We start from the raw sequence: 14,929 nt of genomic DNA on the forward strand, positions 1-14,929 counted from the left end.
AAACAGTTTGAAACCAAGTTTTCTTTCATGAGTGTTTGTACCATCCTTGTGGTGCAGGTTGTTAAATCAAGATCTTCATTCTGTGTGACACACATTTTCTACAGTCAAGTCACATGGTTGATGAAGCATGCCTAGGTCTCTCAGTAATAGAGGACTGGCACTGCTCACCAGCCCCTAGCTCAGTGCTTCCAGGGCTACCAAACTTGTAATCACACAGAATATCTGGGCTCCCCATCGTGCTTGTGACTTCACATGTCCCAATAGCATAGTTCATTTTAAAACACTCAATGAGTTTTCTACTCACATCCATAACAGATCACAACTGTATGGAAAGCTGAAGCTGTTCCAACACTGTATTAATCATGTTGGTTTAAATGTTTTGATATTTCAATAATGATGCATGCTTAAATAAAAGGTAGGTACGGTGAAGAGCCACTGGATTAAAGGTCTAAAACCAATAAGTCTAGTATCAATACGTAGACTAATCCTCATAACTCAATGTGGTTCTACATCCATTTTTCCTTTTTATCCCTGGAGACAAATGTGCGTCATTTTCCCTTAACTCTGGTCATTTATTACAGATCACACAGTGTGTACACAACTACTGACCTAAGTAATATTCAATGATTGCTCTTGTCCTTCCAAAAATGGGCCTAAAGCACAATTCACATAGTTTCTAATTTGTTTTCCCTTGAAAGTTTCATGTAGCTTCCTAAGTTGCTGGCTTTGATTCATTGTGATGAATCTAACTTCTTCTCGTAAAGTTTTTTACTCCATGTTTGAACGTGTGTGTGCATTTCTTGTCACTTCCTTAGCAACAAAAGGAGATTCTTATTTTAAGCTATTGTTCTACTCCTCCTGAGAGGCTCTCCGTATTGGAGATGGTCAGGGGACGCTCAGTATCTTTTTGGATTTATACTAACTCTGCAAAAGGATTTGTTTTTGTGTTCAGAATGTACCATTGTTGTGAGGCGAGCTTTTCTGAGCCAAGATTTAATCTGAATCTGGGTTGCGCTGTAACTAGATCTGATATCTGGTTGAGAACAAACAAATTGTGCTTTAGTACCTCATCCATTTTCACCAGAGTCCATAGAATATGCTGGCATTATACGTGCATAAGATGTGGGCCACTTTGTCTGTGCCTATGCAGTCGTCAGATTCAGATGAGCTGTTCTCATAGCACCAGGGCTATAGATTTGGGTCACAAGCACATGACAGAACTTCTGTTTGTTTATATTTTCTTGTTCTGACCATCTTGCTTTTCATTTGTGGGAGTGAGTGAGTTGCATATGAAGACCTATGTTTATAGCAAGCTTTTTGCCATAAAGATACCCATCACTGTGACTCTCAGTGGTTTCAGCAAATTCTCCCACAGGCACCATCAAGGTGGCCCTTGGATCACCACCTGGCATTACTCAATTCTAAGATATTTGCAATAACAACTAAAGATTGCCTTCTTCTCTGGCAAATGCACAAACTGAGCCTCTACTCTATTCACTGGTGTTGTGTGCCATCCCAGTTTCTCATGTGTAGCCTCCGAAAGCTGGTAGTTGGAAGCTCCTGGTCATGTAGCCACTCCACTCACAATTTGTGACTCCACCCTTTGGTTTGGCTGCCCCTGACGAGGGGAGCAGATGTATCTGGCAATTGCCTGCTGCAGATGAGATTCTAACAATGCATGTTGGTCCATGAGAGTTATTTAATTCCTTCCCTCCTACCACCCGTATCTGTTGACATTCTAACATTTCATAGTTACATGTTTTTAAGTTGTTTTTTCTTCTTTTAACAAATGTGTGTGCAAAACATTCTATTACATTTGTCACTGATACAAATGTACGGCCGAATAAAGCTTTTTTCAAGTACAATAGAATCTCTATAAGGTATGAGGAGCCACGATGTCTGCAGCACTACCAACAGGACGTACAGCTGAAGATTCAAATGGGTAACATGAAGAAACTTCCTGGTAGACTAAAACTGTGTGTTATAACTGTATTGAACCTTGTGTTTTACAGGCTATGCTCTTACTATGTGAGCTAGCCAGGAATGACCCACAATCTACTCACCCATAATAGCCCACTCAGAGTATTACCCACAAAAGGCAGAGAGCCCACTTTCATGTCCTGGGCGAGCACACAGTTGTAGCCTGACATGAAGTTTCAGAACAGCTCTCATGCCAGAGAGAAAGCTGCATTGTGGCAAATATGATGACTGATGTGGACAAGAACATATATTTTCTGTTACAGGGAGATAGATTTTGGGGCAGGGGGCAGAGAGGTACTTTATAGTGTTGTTCCAACAATTTGCATACACCTGTAGTCATGTAAACAACAGAGAAAGGATGATCAGATTAATTGCCCCATCATCAACGATGTCATCAGAATTGGAGTACAAGCTTGGATTGGGGAAAGATGGCAGATTCTCCTCCTCCTCCTCCTCCTGCTTCTTCTTCTTCTTCTTCTTCTTCTTCTTCTTCTTCTTCACAAAGATAATTAACATATAAGAATGAATTGACTTTGATGATTAAACTGTAGCTAAACTGATTCAGTGTGTCTTCCACATGGATTAATGGTTCTCCAAAATGCCACAGAAACATCTCTCAGACCTTAACAGAGTCCTCATCCACACTGAAGTCCATCCATCTTATGAAGCACTGAATATGACTCATAAGAGGGCAACTCATCCTTGGATCAGCAGTAATCATATTTTAATACTGTTAAATGAATCTGAACTACTTCTATCAATTTATTGAGATGAGCATTGGTACAGACATCAAATGTCAGCCTTGACACCACAATACTTAGGAATGTTTACTAATCTCTTGAGGGAGACATAAGACTGGTTGTCCTATGCTTTACATGGACAGTGAGCTGTGCGACTGTTGTGTGTTGACAAGCTTCCATGTTCCATCAAAGCTGACCCCCACTCGCCACACTCTTTACTCAGAGGCACACAAAGTTCATAAACTTTACAATACCCTACCTAGCAACATTCTTATCTGAACTAGAGCTGGTAACATCTGGTTAGCTGACACGTAACTGGAGTTCCCGACAAACAGTGTGCTTCCTACTGTGACAGCAGTAATCTGCGCACCTCTATTATACACAACAGGCTGTTTCAAGTCATTTGCCTCCACACAATTTGTTAAGCCCCATGAGGGGAGAGGAGCCGGCAGATACAATTGTGCAAACAATGTTGTTAGAAACTGGCTAGAGAGGAAAAGAAAAGGGGAAAAGGAGGGGAGGGGGTGGCAAGAAGAAGGTGTACACAATGTGGTTGTGGAAAATTCAACTTAGCACAGATTCAAAAACATTATGTTAAGCTTGAGGAACACAGTAATACTACTTTTTTGCAAGTTAGGATCAGTAGGAAAAACAAACCTGTCATGTTTTGTATACAGCATTAGTAGTGTCCTGCTTGACACAGTCACATCATTTAAGTATCTGGGTGTAACGTTGCAAAGCGATATGAAATGGAACAAGAATGCATGGATTGTGACAGGTATGGCGAATGTTCAACTTTGGTTTATTGGGAGAGTTCCAGGAAAGTGTGGTTTATCTGTAAAGGTGTTACGCATATGCTTAAGGAACTCAAATGGGAAACCATGGAGGGGAGGTGATGTTCTTTTTGAGGACCTATATTGAGATAATTTAGAGAACCGGCATTTGAAACTGACTGCAGAATGATTCTGTTGCCTCCAACATACACTGTGCGTAAGCACCACGATGATAAGGTAAGAGACATTAGGGCCCATACAGAGGCACATAGACAATAGTTTTTTCCCTCATTCTATTTGCAAGTGGAGCAGGAAAAGAAATGACTAGTAGTGGTACGTGGTAACCTGTGCCGTGTGCGTAACATGGAGTGCAGAGTATTGATTCAGAGTTATCCGTACAAAAAAAAAGGGCTTACCAACACATCATTATTGCCAGTCTGGCAGCAAGTTGGTTTCTTTTATCACACTTTAACTGATCAGAGCTGTGCTGAGTGATAACCTATAGTTCCTGTGCATCTATTTCTGCTTTGTACTAGGTAGCTTATAACATACAAGAACATATTTTTACCAAAAATTGAACCATGATGATGTGTTCTGTAAGTTATTGTTGCTACTACTGATATGATACAGTGTTGGACATACAGCTGAAATATTCCCTTATGCTACACGAGATAAACATACTTGTGGTAAGACAGGATTCCACAGTGAACGTGCTTGCTCACATACGCTTACCATGACAGAGAAGGCAAGCACTTTTGGTTCCAGTGTTCTATGGGTCACATTTGGAACAGTCTCATTCAGAGGATGTAATGAATCACTACTTAAATGACTGTGTGCATAGTATTTGTTGTGTAATGAGACACTTACATCTGTTGCCGTACTTCAGAATTGTGACCTTTGCTTCCATCCAGAATTTCAGACAACGTTAGACTCTGGTCATCCAGTCCATGCAGTCGATAGAATCTGTTTAAGCTACTGCTCCATATGAACTTCAGTTCCTGATGGATAAAATATCGTAATTGACCAATGGCATAATCATTACAAATGCCATCAGTTGTAACCACTGCATGAAAATATTTCTGCCCTTCGGACTCCTGCAAAATCAAATATATGCAAATCTGATATTAATATAATAGAGGGAAACATTCCACGTGGGAAAGACACATAAAAACATCTACAATGACTATTTAACTAGGATTTTATTTCATTACCTTAGCAGATTACTTTAACAACAACACAGTTGTAAACAAACTTAGCATAGGTTGCTGCATGTGAAACCCAAATTGAAAGAGCACCTTAAATTAAAACACACACACACACACACACACACACACACACACACACACACACAGACACACAAAATACAAGGTCAAGGTGATGTCTGGTGAGAAGACACATCAGGAAATTTTAAGATGACAGACCAGGAAATTTCATACTGCACCATCAGCTGCTACAGTTATTGCATTGCCACCATGTAACAGGACATTCAAAAAGTAAATCAGCACCAGTGTGCGATTCATGATATAAATTAAATGGCTTTCATAAAGGATGAAATGTAAACTATTAGAAGTTCTGACACTTATAGTTTGGCAGATCTTACACTAAATAAAATCTGATTTTTAATACATTTACACTGAAACACATGAGACAGTCACTAACACCTCATGCCAAGAATACATTCCTGGCTGACTCAAATGTTGAAGCATTTCGCCATTAGGGAAGCAACCTGTGTTCAGTTAGTATCCAGCCAGTGTTTATGAACAGAACAGTCATTCCAGTATACACTCCACTACAGAATAAATGTTTCCTACTGAGTATTTTTATAGTATTAAGCAAACACATAGGTAAGGTTGCCACTGTTTTAGACATCTCTCTATTTAATGCCTTTCTTGGATACATGTGAACTCTGTAGATAGCAAAAACAATTTTTGTTTAATTGCTCCTATTATATTTGTGTACGAATGTAGACTTTTCAGAGCATATATTGTTAGTGAAAAGTTCTAGTAGTTCCAGCTAGGTGATAAAGCCACTTCACCAAAAACTTATGGCCTTGACACTCAGTTGAAGCACTGTGGAATATCAACACTGTCATCCAGTGGAACCTAAGAGCTTTTCTTCATCAGATGTGCGGATACTACATATTCTCAACCTGGAATATGTAATCAATGCATTTTATTAGAGCCAAAACGACCTGTGATGTGGTTTTTGGTACCATCAATTGTTTCAATTATGTTCATACATTATGAGTATTCATGAAAGTATCGCATAATTTTAAGTACTTTCTATTGTGTAAATACTTTCCACTGTGTAGATAAGTGATTAGGTACACTAAAGTATTAGGCAGACAAAATCAGGGACTAAAAATATATAAAACAGAAATTTATGATCATAACAGGAGCAATCGGTCTTATCGTAATGTCACTGAACTTGCACATTTTATACGAAAAGACAAAATATGATTAGAGTATAATGTCTGTTGACAAGGAGATCATCAGGGATAGTACACATACTCAAATTGGGAAATGATTAGGAAGGAAACTGAAAATGTCACTTTTACAAAACCCAGCCCTGGTTTTACCTTAAAGGATTCAGGGAAACCACATAAAATCTAAATCTGTGTAGGCATATGGGGATTTGAATCACTGACCACATGAATGTGAATCCAGTTGGTACAGACCTCTGTTAAAAATATTCAACACACAAGTGTGCTAAGTGCCAATAGAGTGGTCAGAAATTGAAAAGAAACAGTCATTAGTGGGCACCACAGGGGCACTTGCTGCACTTCAGGTATATTAAGCTTGTCTTAGTAATGCATAGTTCTGTCCACATTGACCCTTATTGCCCTAGATGCTTGCAGGAACATGAAGGTCTTCATTTGTTTATTCACTCATTCAGTCATTCCACTCCACTTTCTTGATAACTACAATGGCCCATTCATATCAAATTGCATTTAGTGAACCATTATGACAGTCTTTTTTGCATTTTTTAAATTTATATTCCTTGTTTTGAATACTGATCCTTTAAAATATCTATTAGATTACTTTTCCTTATTTCTTTCTGTTTCTGCCACTATCACACTACCATTTAGATGGTTACCAACAGGCTACCAGAAGAGCAGTTACCCTGCCATATCTTTTTCCACTCTCACAGAAAAGAAGCCACAGGTTTTTGCCCTTCCAGTCTCTTTTACTAATACTACGATTATCATTATGACTTTCACATCATGGTTTCCAATTCTTTAGATAAAATGGTATGAAGAATAACATCCACTCAACAATTTTAGGAAGCATCTTGAACAGAGTTTGGGGTACTGGAGTCTCTCACTCTTGACAGTATAAATAACTGATTTTGAAACTTCGGGAAATGAATCACACAACACAGAAATTGTGAACTGATGATTTTCTTGAACTGCCGGATCCACTTGCTGAACAAAATCATGGTTGATACTCACTTCCTTCCCTGCCTGCCTGCATCATGAGCAGTGGTACATCCTGCTTCAAGTTCCTGCACCATTGCTGCACTTTTCTGCCACCCGCGAAAGTTTCACCATACACATTACTCGTTCATTATCAAATTTCAGCTGCAATGCATCCCTCATCATGAAGAAATTGAATGACAACATGCACTTCACACTTGCTGGGAGATGCTATTGCTCTAGGCATCTTTATGTACTCGCCGTGTGTTCAGAACTGATGAGTGCAATGCGACACAGTTGTGGGCATGCCAGACACACTGCGCAACACATCTGCACAAAGCTCCATCAAATTGTCACTTTGGTTTTAATTTCATGACCAAAAAGATCTTGATAAAAAAAGAGATAAAAAAAGAGCCCTTTAAAATATCTATTAGAGTGTGAGAAGGTGACAGTGTGACAGACAAAAAATGTATAGAGTGTGAACTCTACAATATCGCCTGACTGTATAACTACAGAGTTCACCAACCATAAAGTGAGGTGATATGTTGTAAATACAGTGCACTGTTGTAAGTTGCAGCATTACAGACACACCACTACAGTGCAAAATAGATCTGTAGAATACAAACACCATCCAAAAAGGCCTTTAAGACCCAAAGTACCGACTGGCTGCTGTGTCATCCTCAGCCCTTAGGTGTCACCAGACGCAGATACAGAGGGGCACGTCGTCAGCACACTGCTCTCCTGGCCATTGTCAGTTTTTGTGACTGGTGCCACTACTTCTCAATCATAGTAGCTCCTCAACTGGCCTCACAAGGGCTAAGTGCACCCTGCTTGCCAACAGCACTCAGCAGACCTGGATCGTGGTCCAAGTGCCAGCCAAGCCTGACAGCACTTAACTTTGGTGACCTGACGGGAAGTGGTGTTACCACTGTGGCAATGCCACTGGATGAACAGATCTGTAACATGTAGAAATGTGACCAACCAGCATGTGAAGATGGATTCAAGTGTTTCTTCCCTATACATTGTGTGAACTGTTCAGGCAATGATGCTTTTTTGAGTCATGAGTACCATGTATTAATTACCGAAAAAATATATTCAGAGAATTAAGCATTATGTAACTACAAGGACTGGCAGATGAAACAGTTCATGCTGTTAAAAAATTACCAACTTTAAATTAATCATTCATTGCAGTGACAACAAAATTTGGGCAACAGGAGTCCACCACACAAATCCTATTGAGTCAGTCATACTCAAACTTGCTCTTGCAAGATGAACCTGAAATAAAATCAGTTGTCTCCTCCACATCACTAACAACTGCAATAGGAAAGCATACATCGTAAGCCACTTGCTTACACCTCCTGATTAACCCACCTACTGGACACAGAACACCTAAAGAACGTATGGCTAATAGTTATGGCACCACCACCTTCTCTCCTCACAAGGGAACCTCCCCATCGCACCCCCCTCAGATTTAGTTATAAGTTGGCACAGTGGATAGGCCTTGAAAAACTGAACACAGATCAATAGAGAAAACAGGAAGAAGTTGTGTGAAACTATGAAAAAAATAAGCAAAATATACAAACTGAGTAGTTCATACGCAAGATACGCAACATCAAGGATAGTGTAAGTTCAGGAGCGCCGTGGTCCCGTGGTTAGTGTGAGCAGCTGCGGAACAAGAAGCCCCTGGTTCAAGTCTTTCCTCGAGTGAAAATTTTACTTTCTTTATTTTCGCAAAGTTATGATCTCTCCGTTTGTTCACTGACGTCTCTGTTCACTGTAATAAGTTTAGTGTCTGTGTTTTGCGACCGCACCACAAAACCGTGCGATTAGTAGACGAAAGGACGTGCCCCTCCAATGGGAACCGAAAACATTTGATCGCAAGGTCATAGGTCAACCGATTCCTCCACAGGAAAAAACGTCTGATATATTCTATATGACACTGGTGACGGCATGCACGTCACATGACAGGAATACGTTGTCGACCCACCTAACTTGTACACTTCGCGAATGGGTAAAAAGATTCTTCTACCTTGCCCGATTTAGGTTTTCTTGTGGATGTGATAATCACTCCCAAAAAAGTGATGAAAACGTAAGAGTTTGTCATATAAACTGCAACAAATGAATGCAACAGTTTCACAGTCGCACAGATTTCCCTGTGCTCTGTCAAATCAAAACATACGATTTTAACGTTTTCAAATTTTTCCGTTTGTAAACCGTCAAATCCTACATATGTCCAAGCAAATCTGAACATGTCCTGGAATTTTGGAGAGCGAAGTTGATTACGTGTGAGTGCTTGAACTTTGATACTTGACACACGATCACGTAAACAATACTGCTCTGTGTACCTGTGCAGCTTCGCAAAATAATTGTCTGAAAATAAAAAATTAAACTTTTCACTCGAGGGAAGATTTGAACCAAGGACCTCTCGTTCCACAGCTGCTCACGCTAACCACGGGACCACGGCGCTCCTGAGCTCACACTCTCCTTGATGTTGCATATTTTGTGCATGGACTACTCAGTTTGTATATTTTGCTTATTTTTTTCATAGTTCCACACAACTTCTTCCTGTTTTCTCGAGTGATCTGTGTATAGTTTTTCAAGCCCTATCCACTGTGCCAACTTACAACTAAATTTGAGGGGGGTGCGATGCGGAGGTTCCCTTGTCAGAAGAAATGTGTATTAAAGAACTGAAGACCAATGTGTACGAGTAGAAAGTCATCTGACCACAATTCACTGTCTTCGATTGGGTACTCTGAAGACAGCCGTAGTACTGATGACAGGAAAATTGAAATCTGTCTGTAGGACCAATTTGGCTGCACAATAGTTTTCCCATCTTAATAAAAAGATAATGGGAAAACCTCACTAGCAAGATGACCCAACCTTATGGTGGAACATAACAGGGTTCCAGTTACATGTGGAAGGAGTCAAACTCCTATCACAGGCAGATGCAGATCCGGTTTCAGTTTGGGAGTAGGGGGTCAGAGTTCTTTTATTGTTTGTCCCTAAAAATAATTTATCCTCACTCCTAATCAATCCTATATTTAATGTGTCACAGATACTTAGGATTCTAATAATTATAATAATAATAAAATATATAAAAAGCCTGAATACAATCATAATAACTTGCTTGTGTCAGTGGTCAGTACACTGGAGATTTAACCCCTTTAGATCCACACCTGACCACAAGGTGGACCTGGTACTTGCATTTACAAGAAACCCATTTCTAAGATTCTGAAATCACTGCACTAAGGGACTCAAAACCTCCACAAAAAGGATGACCTCACAGTGCAGAGAGATAAAAGGCTATATCTGTCAAAAGCAGATACCACATACCGCTGTTAGTCTTCTCCCATCATTTCAGTCTCACAGCAGTCACTATCTATGTTCATGTGCCACACAGTGTAAATACACTTCCAGTCACATTAACGTGACCACCTGTCAATAGCCTGAATAACCACCTCTCGCAGTGCAGACCACAGTGACACATGCAGGAAGAGAGTCAATGAGGTCCTGGAAGGTACTGACATGGATGTAGAATCATGCCAACTGCAGTGCCACATCCAGCTGTGCTAGGTTTCTCAGCTGAGGATCCATGGGAGAGGCAGCGCGATTGAGGTCGTCTCAGATTCTCAATTGGGTTTACGTCCAAGGAGTATGGTGACCAGAGGAGTATGGTAAACTTGTTCTGGTGCTCTTCAAACCATGCACATACACTGGGAGCAATTTGACTTATTGCATTGTGCTGCTAGTAGATGCCATCATTCTGAGGAAAAACAAATTGCATGTAGAGGTCGATATCATTTCAAACAATAGATGCACACTTGTGTTGATCCATTGTGTCTTCCAAATTGACAAGATCTTCCATAGAATGCCACAGAAACATCCTCCAGACTGTAATGAATGCAGGGCGTTTGCTTTCAGATGTTTCATGCAGCACATGCCAATGGTCATCTGTCTGATGGAGCATTGAATGGTTACTTATTGCGACTCGGTGGAAATCCAGTTGCAGTACTGGCATGCATATTCCAGTGTTCATTGCCAATAAACAGAAGTCAGCATGGCTCCATGAAGCAGGAGCCTGCTGCAGAGGCCTATACACTGCAACATTTGCTGAATGGTCATTGAGGAGACACTGTTGATAGTACCTCGGTATAATTAGGTGTTAAGTAGCTCGACAGATGCATGCCTGTTTGCCCACACACACCTCCACAGCCACTGTTCACCCGTGGCATCTATGGCCCGCAGAGCACCACAGTTTCATCGTCACCAGTTTTGGATACCGCCATTTTGCCATGCACGGTATACTTTAACCATAGCAGCATGTGAACAGTTTCCAAACTAGGCCATCAGATAAATCGCTCTGTTTCCATATTATGACAATGACTGCACTGTTTTCCATGTCCCCCAACATGCTTTATATACCCTTCACTGCTAGTGCTGCCAGGTGCCTTCTGTGTGTGACCACTGCACACTGACATCTAACATTAATGTAACTAGATCATGTACACTACCTGCAGTTGCAAAAAGGTAAGAAATTAAGGAGATGGGACCTGGATAAAATGAAAGAACCAAATATTGTTGAGAATTTCAGAGGGAGCACTGGGCAACATAGGATGGAAACAGGGAAAAATCAATACAACAGAAGATGAGTCGGTAGCTTTGAAAGATTGAACAGGGAAGACAGCAGTGGCTCGAATAGTTAGAAAGACAAGGCCAAATATAAATCTCTGGATAACACAAGAGATACTGCATTTAACTGTTGAAAAGAGAAAATACAAAAATGAAGCAGTCGAAAGGGAATACAGACATCTAAAAAATGAGTGACAAACTGCAAAATGGCTAAGCAGGAATGGTTAGATGACCAATGCAAGGCTGTAGAAGCATGTATAACTAGTGGAAATATAGATGCTGCCCATAGGAAAATTAAAGAGACATTTTATTTGAGAAAAGATAAGCAACTATACTAATATCAAGAATTCATATGGCAAGCTAGTACTAAGCAAATTCGGAAAGCTGCAAAGTACAAGGAATACAGAGAGGGCCTGTATAAGAGGACTGAACTTGAGGACAGTATTACAGAAAGACAAGAAGAAAAAGTAGGTGCAGATAAGACAAGAGATACGATGTTGCAAACAGATTTTGACAGAGCCCTAAAAGACCTATCTGGAAGCAAGGCCGCTGGAGTACATGCCATTCCCTCAGAACTATTAAGATTCTACAGGCAGAGAGAGAGAGAGAGAGAGAGAGATGACGACGACGACGACGGGTTTAAGGAAATAAGTATCTTGCCTATGAGTCCCTTGTTTCATTGGAAATTCATGTAAAATGAGAAAAGGAGGATGGTCAACCCCAGGATATGTGACCTCCTTGTTAGGGTTGATTTGAGTGATGTTAGCTTACAACAGGGAGTTAAAAGTGAGAGGAAACAAAGGTAGCTAGAAACCATAGCTGGTAATGGGAACTGTATTCTGGCGCAGAAGCAATCATGGGTGGAGCGCGCCACGCCACACCACGCCATCTGTGACAAGAAGTACACTCTAGTATCCTGCACAACACACATCACTCTAGGATACACAAGAAGGGTCATTACACTGAGTACAATTGAAATGGGGTGAGAAAATGAAGACTGTACAGAATAAAGTGCTAATTAGTTTATGCAGTTAGATAAATATAACATGCATATAAAAATTTAAAAATCCTTGAAAGTGCAGAGGGTGAAAGGAACTCAAAACCACTTGGGGCACACACCTCAGGGAAAGAACTCAAAACTTGAAATTTTCAGCGACTCCAAGTAACTGGTTACTAAAGTAAAGTCCTGGATGGGAGCCACAGGCACGAGTTGACCAATGTGAACAAAATGAGTTTATGTGGTAGAAAATGATTCAGGGCCCAGTCATGCACTTCCTGTATGTCTCTCTCAAGGTGGCACTTTGCTGTGCATAATGATGTGGAGCTGTAATACTGGCAAAAGGTCATCTACATACATTGATGGTGTGACTGTGGGTCCCACTGCAGTCACGACACCATTGATTGCAATGGCAAAGAGGGTTATGTTCAAGACTGATCACTATGGGATTCCAGTTTCCTGTACATATCGGTTGCTGTGACAACACTGGAAGCCCCACTCACAGAGTGTGAACAGGGTGTGATGGTGCCAGGTGCTATTGTAAGCCTTCTCCAGGTCAAAGAACAGTCATCAGGTGTTCACAATGTGTGAAAGCATTTTACACTGCAGATTCCAGACAGATCAGTTTGTGAGTGATGCATCAGAGTGCACCAAAGGCATCTTGGAATTGTAACTAATGTCTTCTGGCTTCAAAGCACCAACAGCTGTTTGAGCATTCTTTCAAATAAATTATGCAGCCCATTTATTAGAGTGATTTTTTGATAATCAGCCAGAATCTGAGAGTCTTTTGCCATTTTCAGGACTGGAATAATAATACACTCCAGCCATTGGGAGGAAAATTTCCCTTCTCACCGAATACAATTGAAAAGCCTGAGGATGAGTTTTATGTAGTCATTGTTAAGGTGTTTGGACATTTTATTGCAGATTTTATCAGGACCAGGGGCTGTTCTTGACACACTGCTAAAATGCTGCAGAACTCCCATTCAAGTAGCTGGAGCACTGTATGACTTGAGGCCTTGTACAAAAACAGATAAGTAGTTTTGCTCTGCCAAGCATATCCGGGTCAGGAATTAGGATGGTGCTTACTCCATGCAGACATTTCAGTGAAGTGTGCCACAAAACATTCAGTAATGATAATGGGCTTAGTGCAGATGTCATCACTAACTGTGGACAGTTGGTGGCACAAATGTGGCAGAGTTTAGTCCATATTTGAGAGAATGGGATGTGGACTCTCACAGATGATACATTCTGTTCCCAACATCTCACCTTTCTCTTTTTTATTAATGACTGTGTCTTCACACGAAGTTTCTGAAAAGCTATTAGACGTTCCTTAGAAAGACAACATTTGTGTCGAAGTGCCCGTCTATATTATCTGATAGCTGGACCTATTCCTCCAGACCACCATGGCACACATTTCTGGCAGGAAGGTCTTAAGAATAGGGTGTCATTGCTTCTGTAGCATGTATAATTATTCAATAGTATCTTATATCACTCCTTTGATATCCTTCTCTTGACTAGCTCCTAAAGAAGCTTTGGAGGCGAAAGCTTACCAGCTGGCTTTCTAAAGTGACCAATGTCGTGCACGTTGCACTGGCTGGTGGCTGGAGAAAAAGAGAGAGAGAGAGAGAGAGAGAGAGAGAGAGAGAGAGAGAGAGAGAGAGAGAGTGCTAACTGTCTCCCAGGTGACCATTCAGCAGGACACAAGGCACCAGCTGTCATGTGTTACTTAATCTGCCCATGCTGACACACAGTGCCTAACCTCAGCCACCAGGAGGCGGGTCTCTTAGACAGCACTGACAGATGTGCATCAAGAGTGGCATGTGCAGCGACCATGCAGTGTCACCACAAGGAAAAGTCACATGCTATTCTACTTAAGCTTGCAGCGGAGTGGCTTCTGTCTCATTCTGTACAATTTATGCTCTTGCTAACTTCACTCTGCTGTCTGGTACCGATCCGGTTGTATACAGGGACGATGTTTTGAACATATTTGTGGTTTTGGGATTAAAGTGATTGTAATTTTTGAGAACATTTCTCATGGAAAACAGTGGTTATCTTTAGACTTTAAAATGGACATAATCTCAACCACAAGAAACCTTTATTTTAGTAGCTACCAGTTTTGGTCAATTACTGACCATCTTCAGACCTCCTACCATGTTGGTAGGTGGTGGCAGTGACAAGACATCAACTGTTGACGTTTGTGGAATTCATAACACTTGCTCCATTCACAACCACTGCCTACCAACATTGTAGGGGGGTCTGAAGATGGTCAGTAACTGACAACAACTGGTAACCACAAAGATAAAGGTTCCTCACAGTCAAGCTGTTGATGTTCATTTTAAAGTGATTGTATTTTTATTGGTGTTCTCAACTGTGTATGTTACAACATCACCAGCTG

General features: G+C 40.8%; 1 protein-coding gene across 1 annotated transcript in view; it reads right to left on the minus strand.

The window, feature by feature from the left end:
* Positions 1-14,929, minus strand: part of LOC124723027 (polyamine-transporting ATPase 13A3-like) — a 288,432-nt gene that overhangs the window by 207,955 nt on the left and 65,548 nt on the right. The window contains exon 2 of the mRNA XM_047248200.1: positions 4,361-4,587. Within this exon, the coding sequence (XP_047104156.1) occupies positions 4,361-4,587 (227 nt within the window). The remainder of the gene's footprint in view (positions 1-4,360; positions 4,588-14,929) is intronic.

Source organism: Schistocerca piceifrons, chromosome X (assembly GCF_021461385.2).
Source record: "Schistocerca piceifrons isolate TAMUIC-IGC-003096 chromosome X, iqSchPice1.1, whole genome shotgun sequence".
NCBI lineage: Eukaryota > Metazoa > Arthropoda > Insecta > Orthoptera > Acrididae > Schistocerca > Schistocerca piceifrons.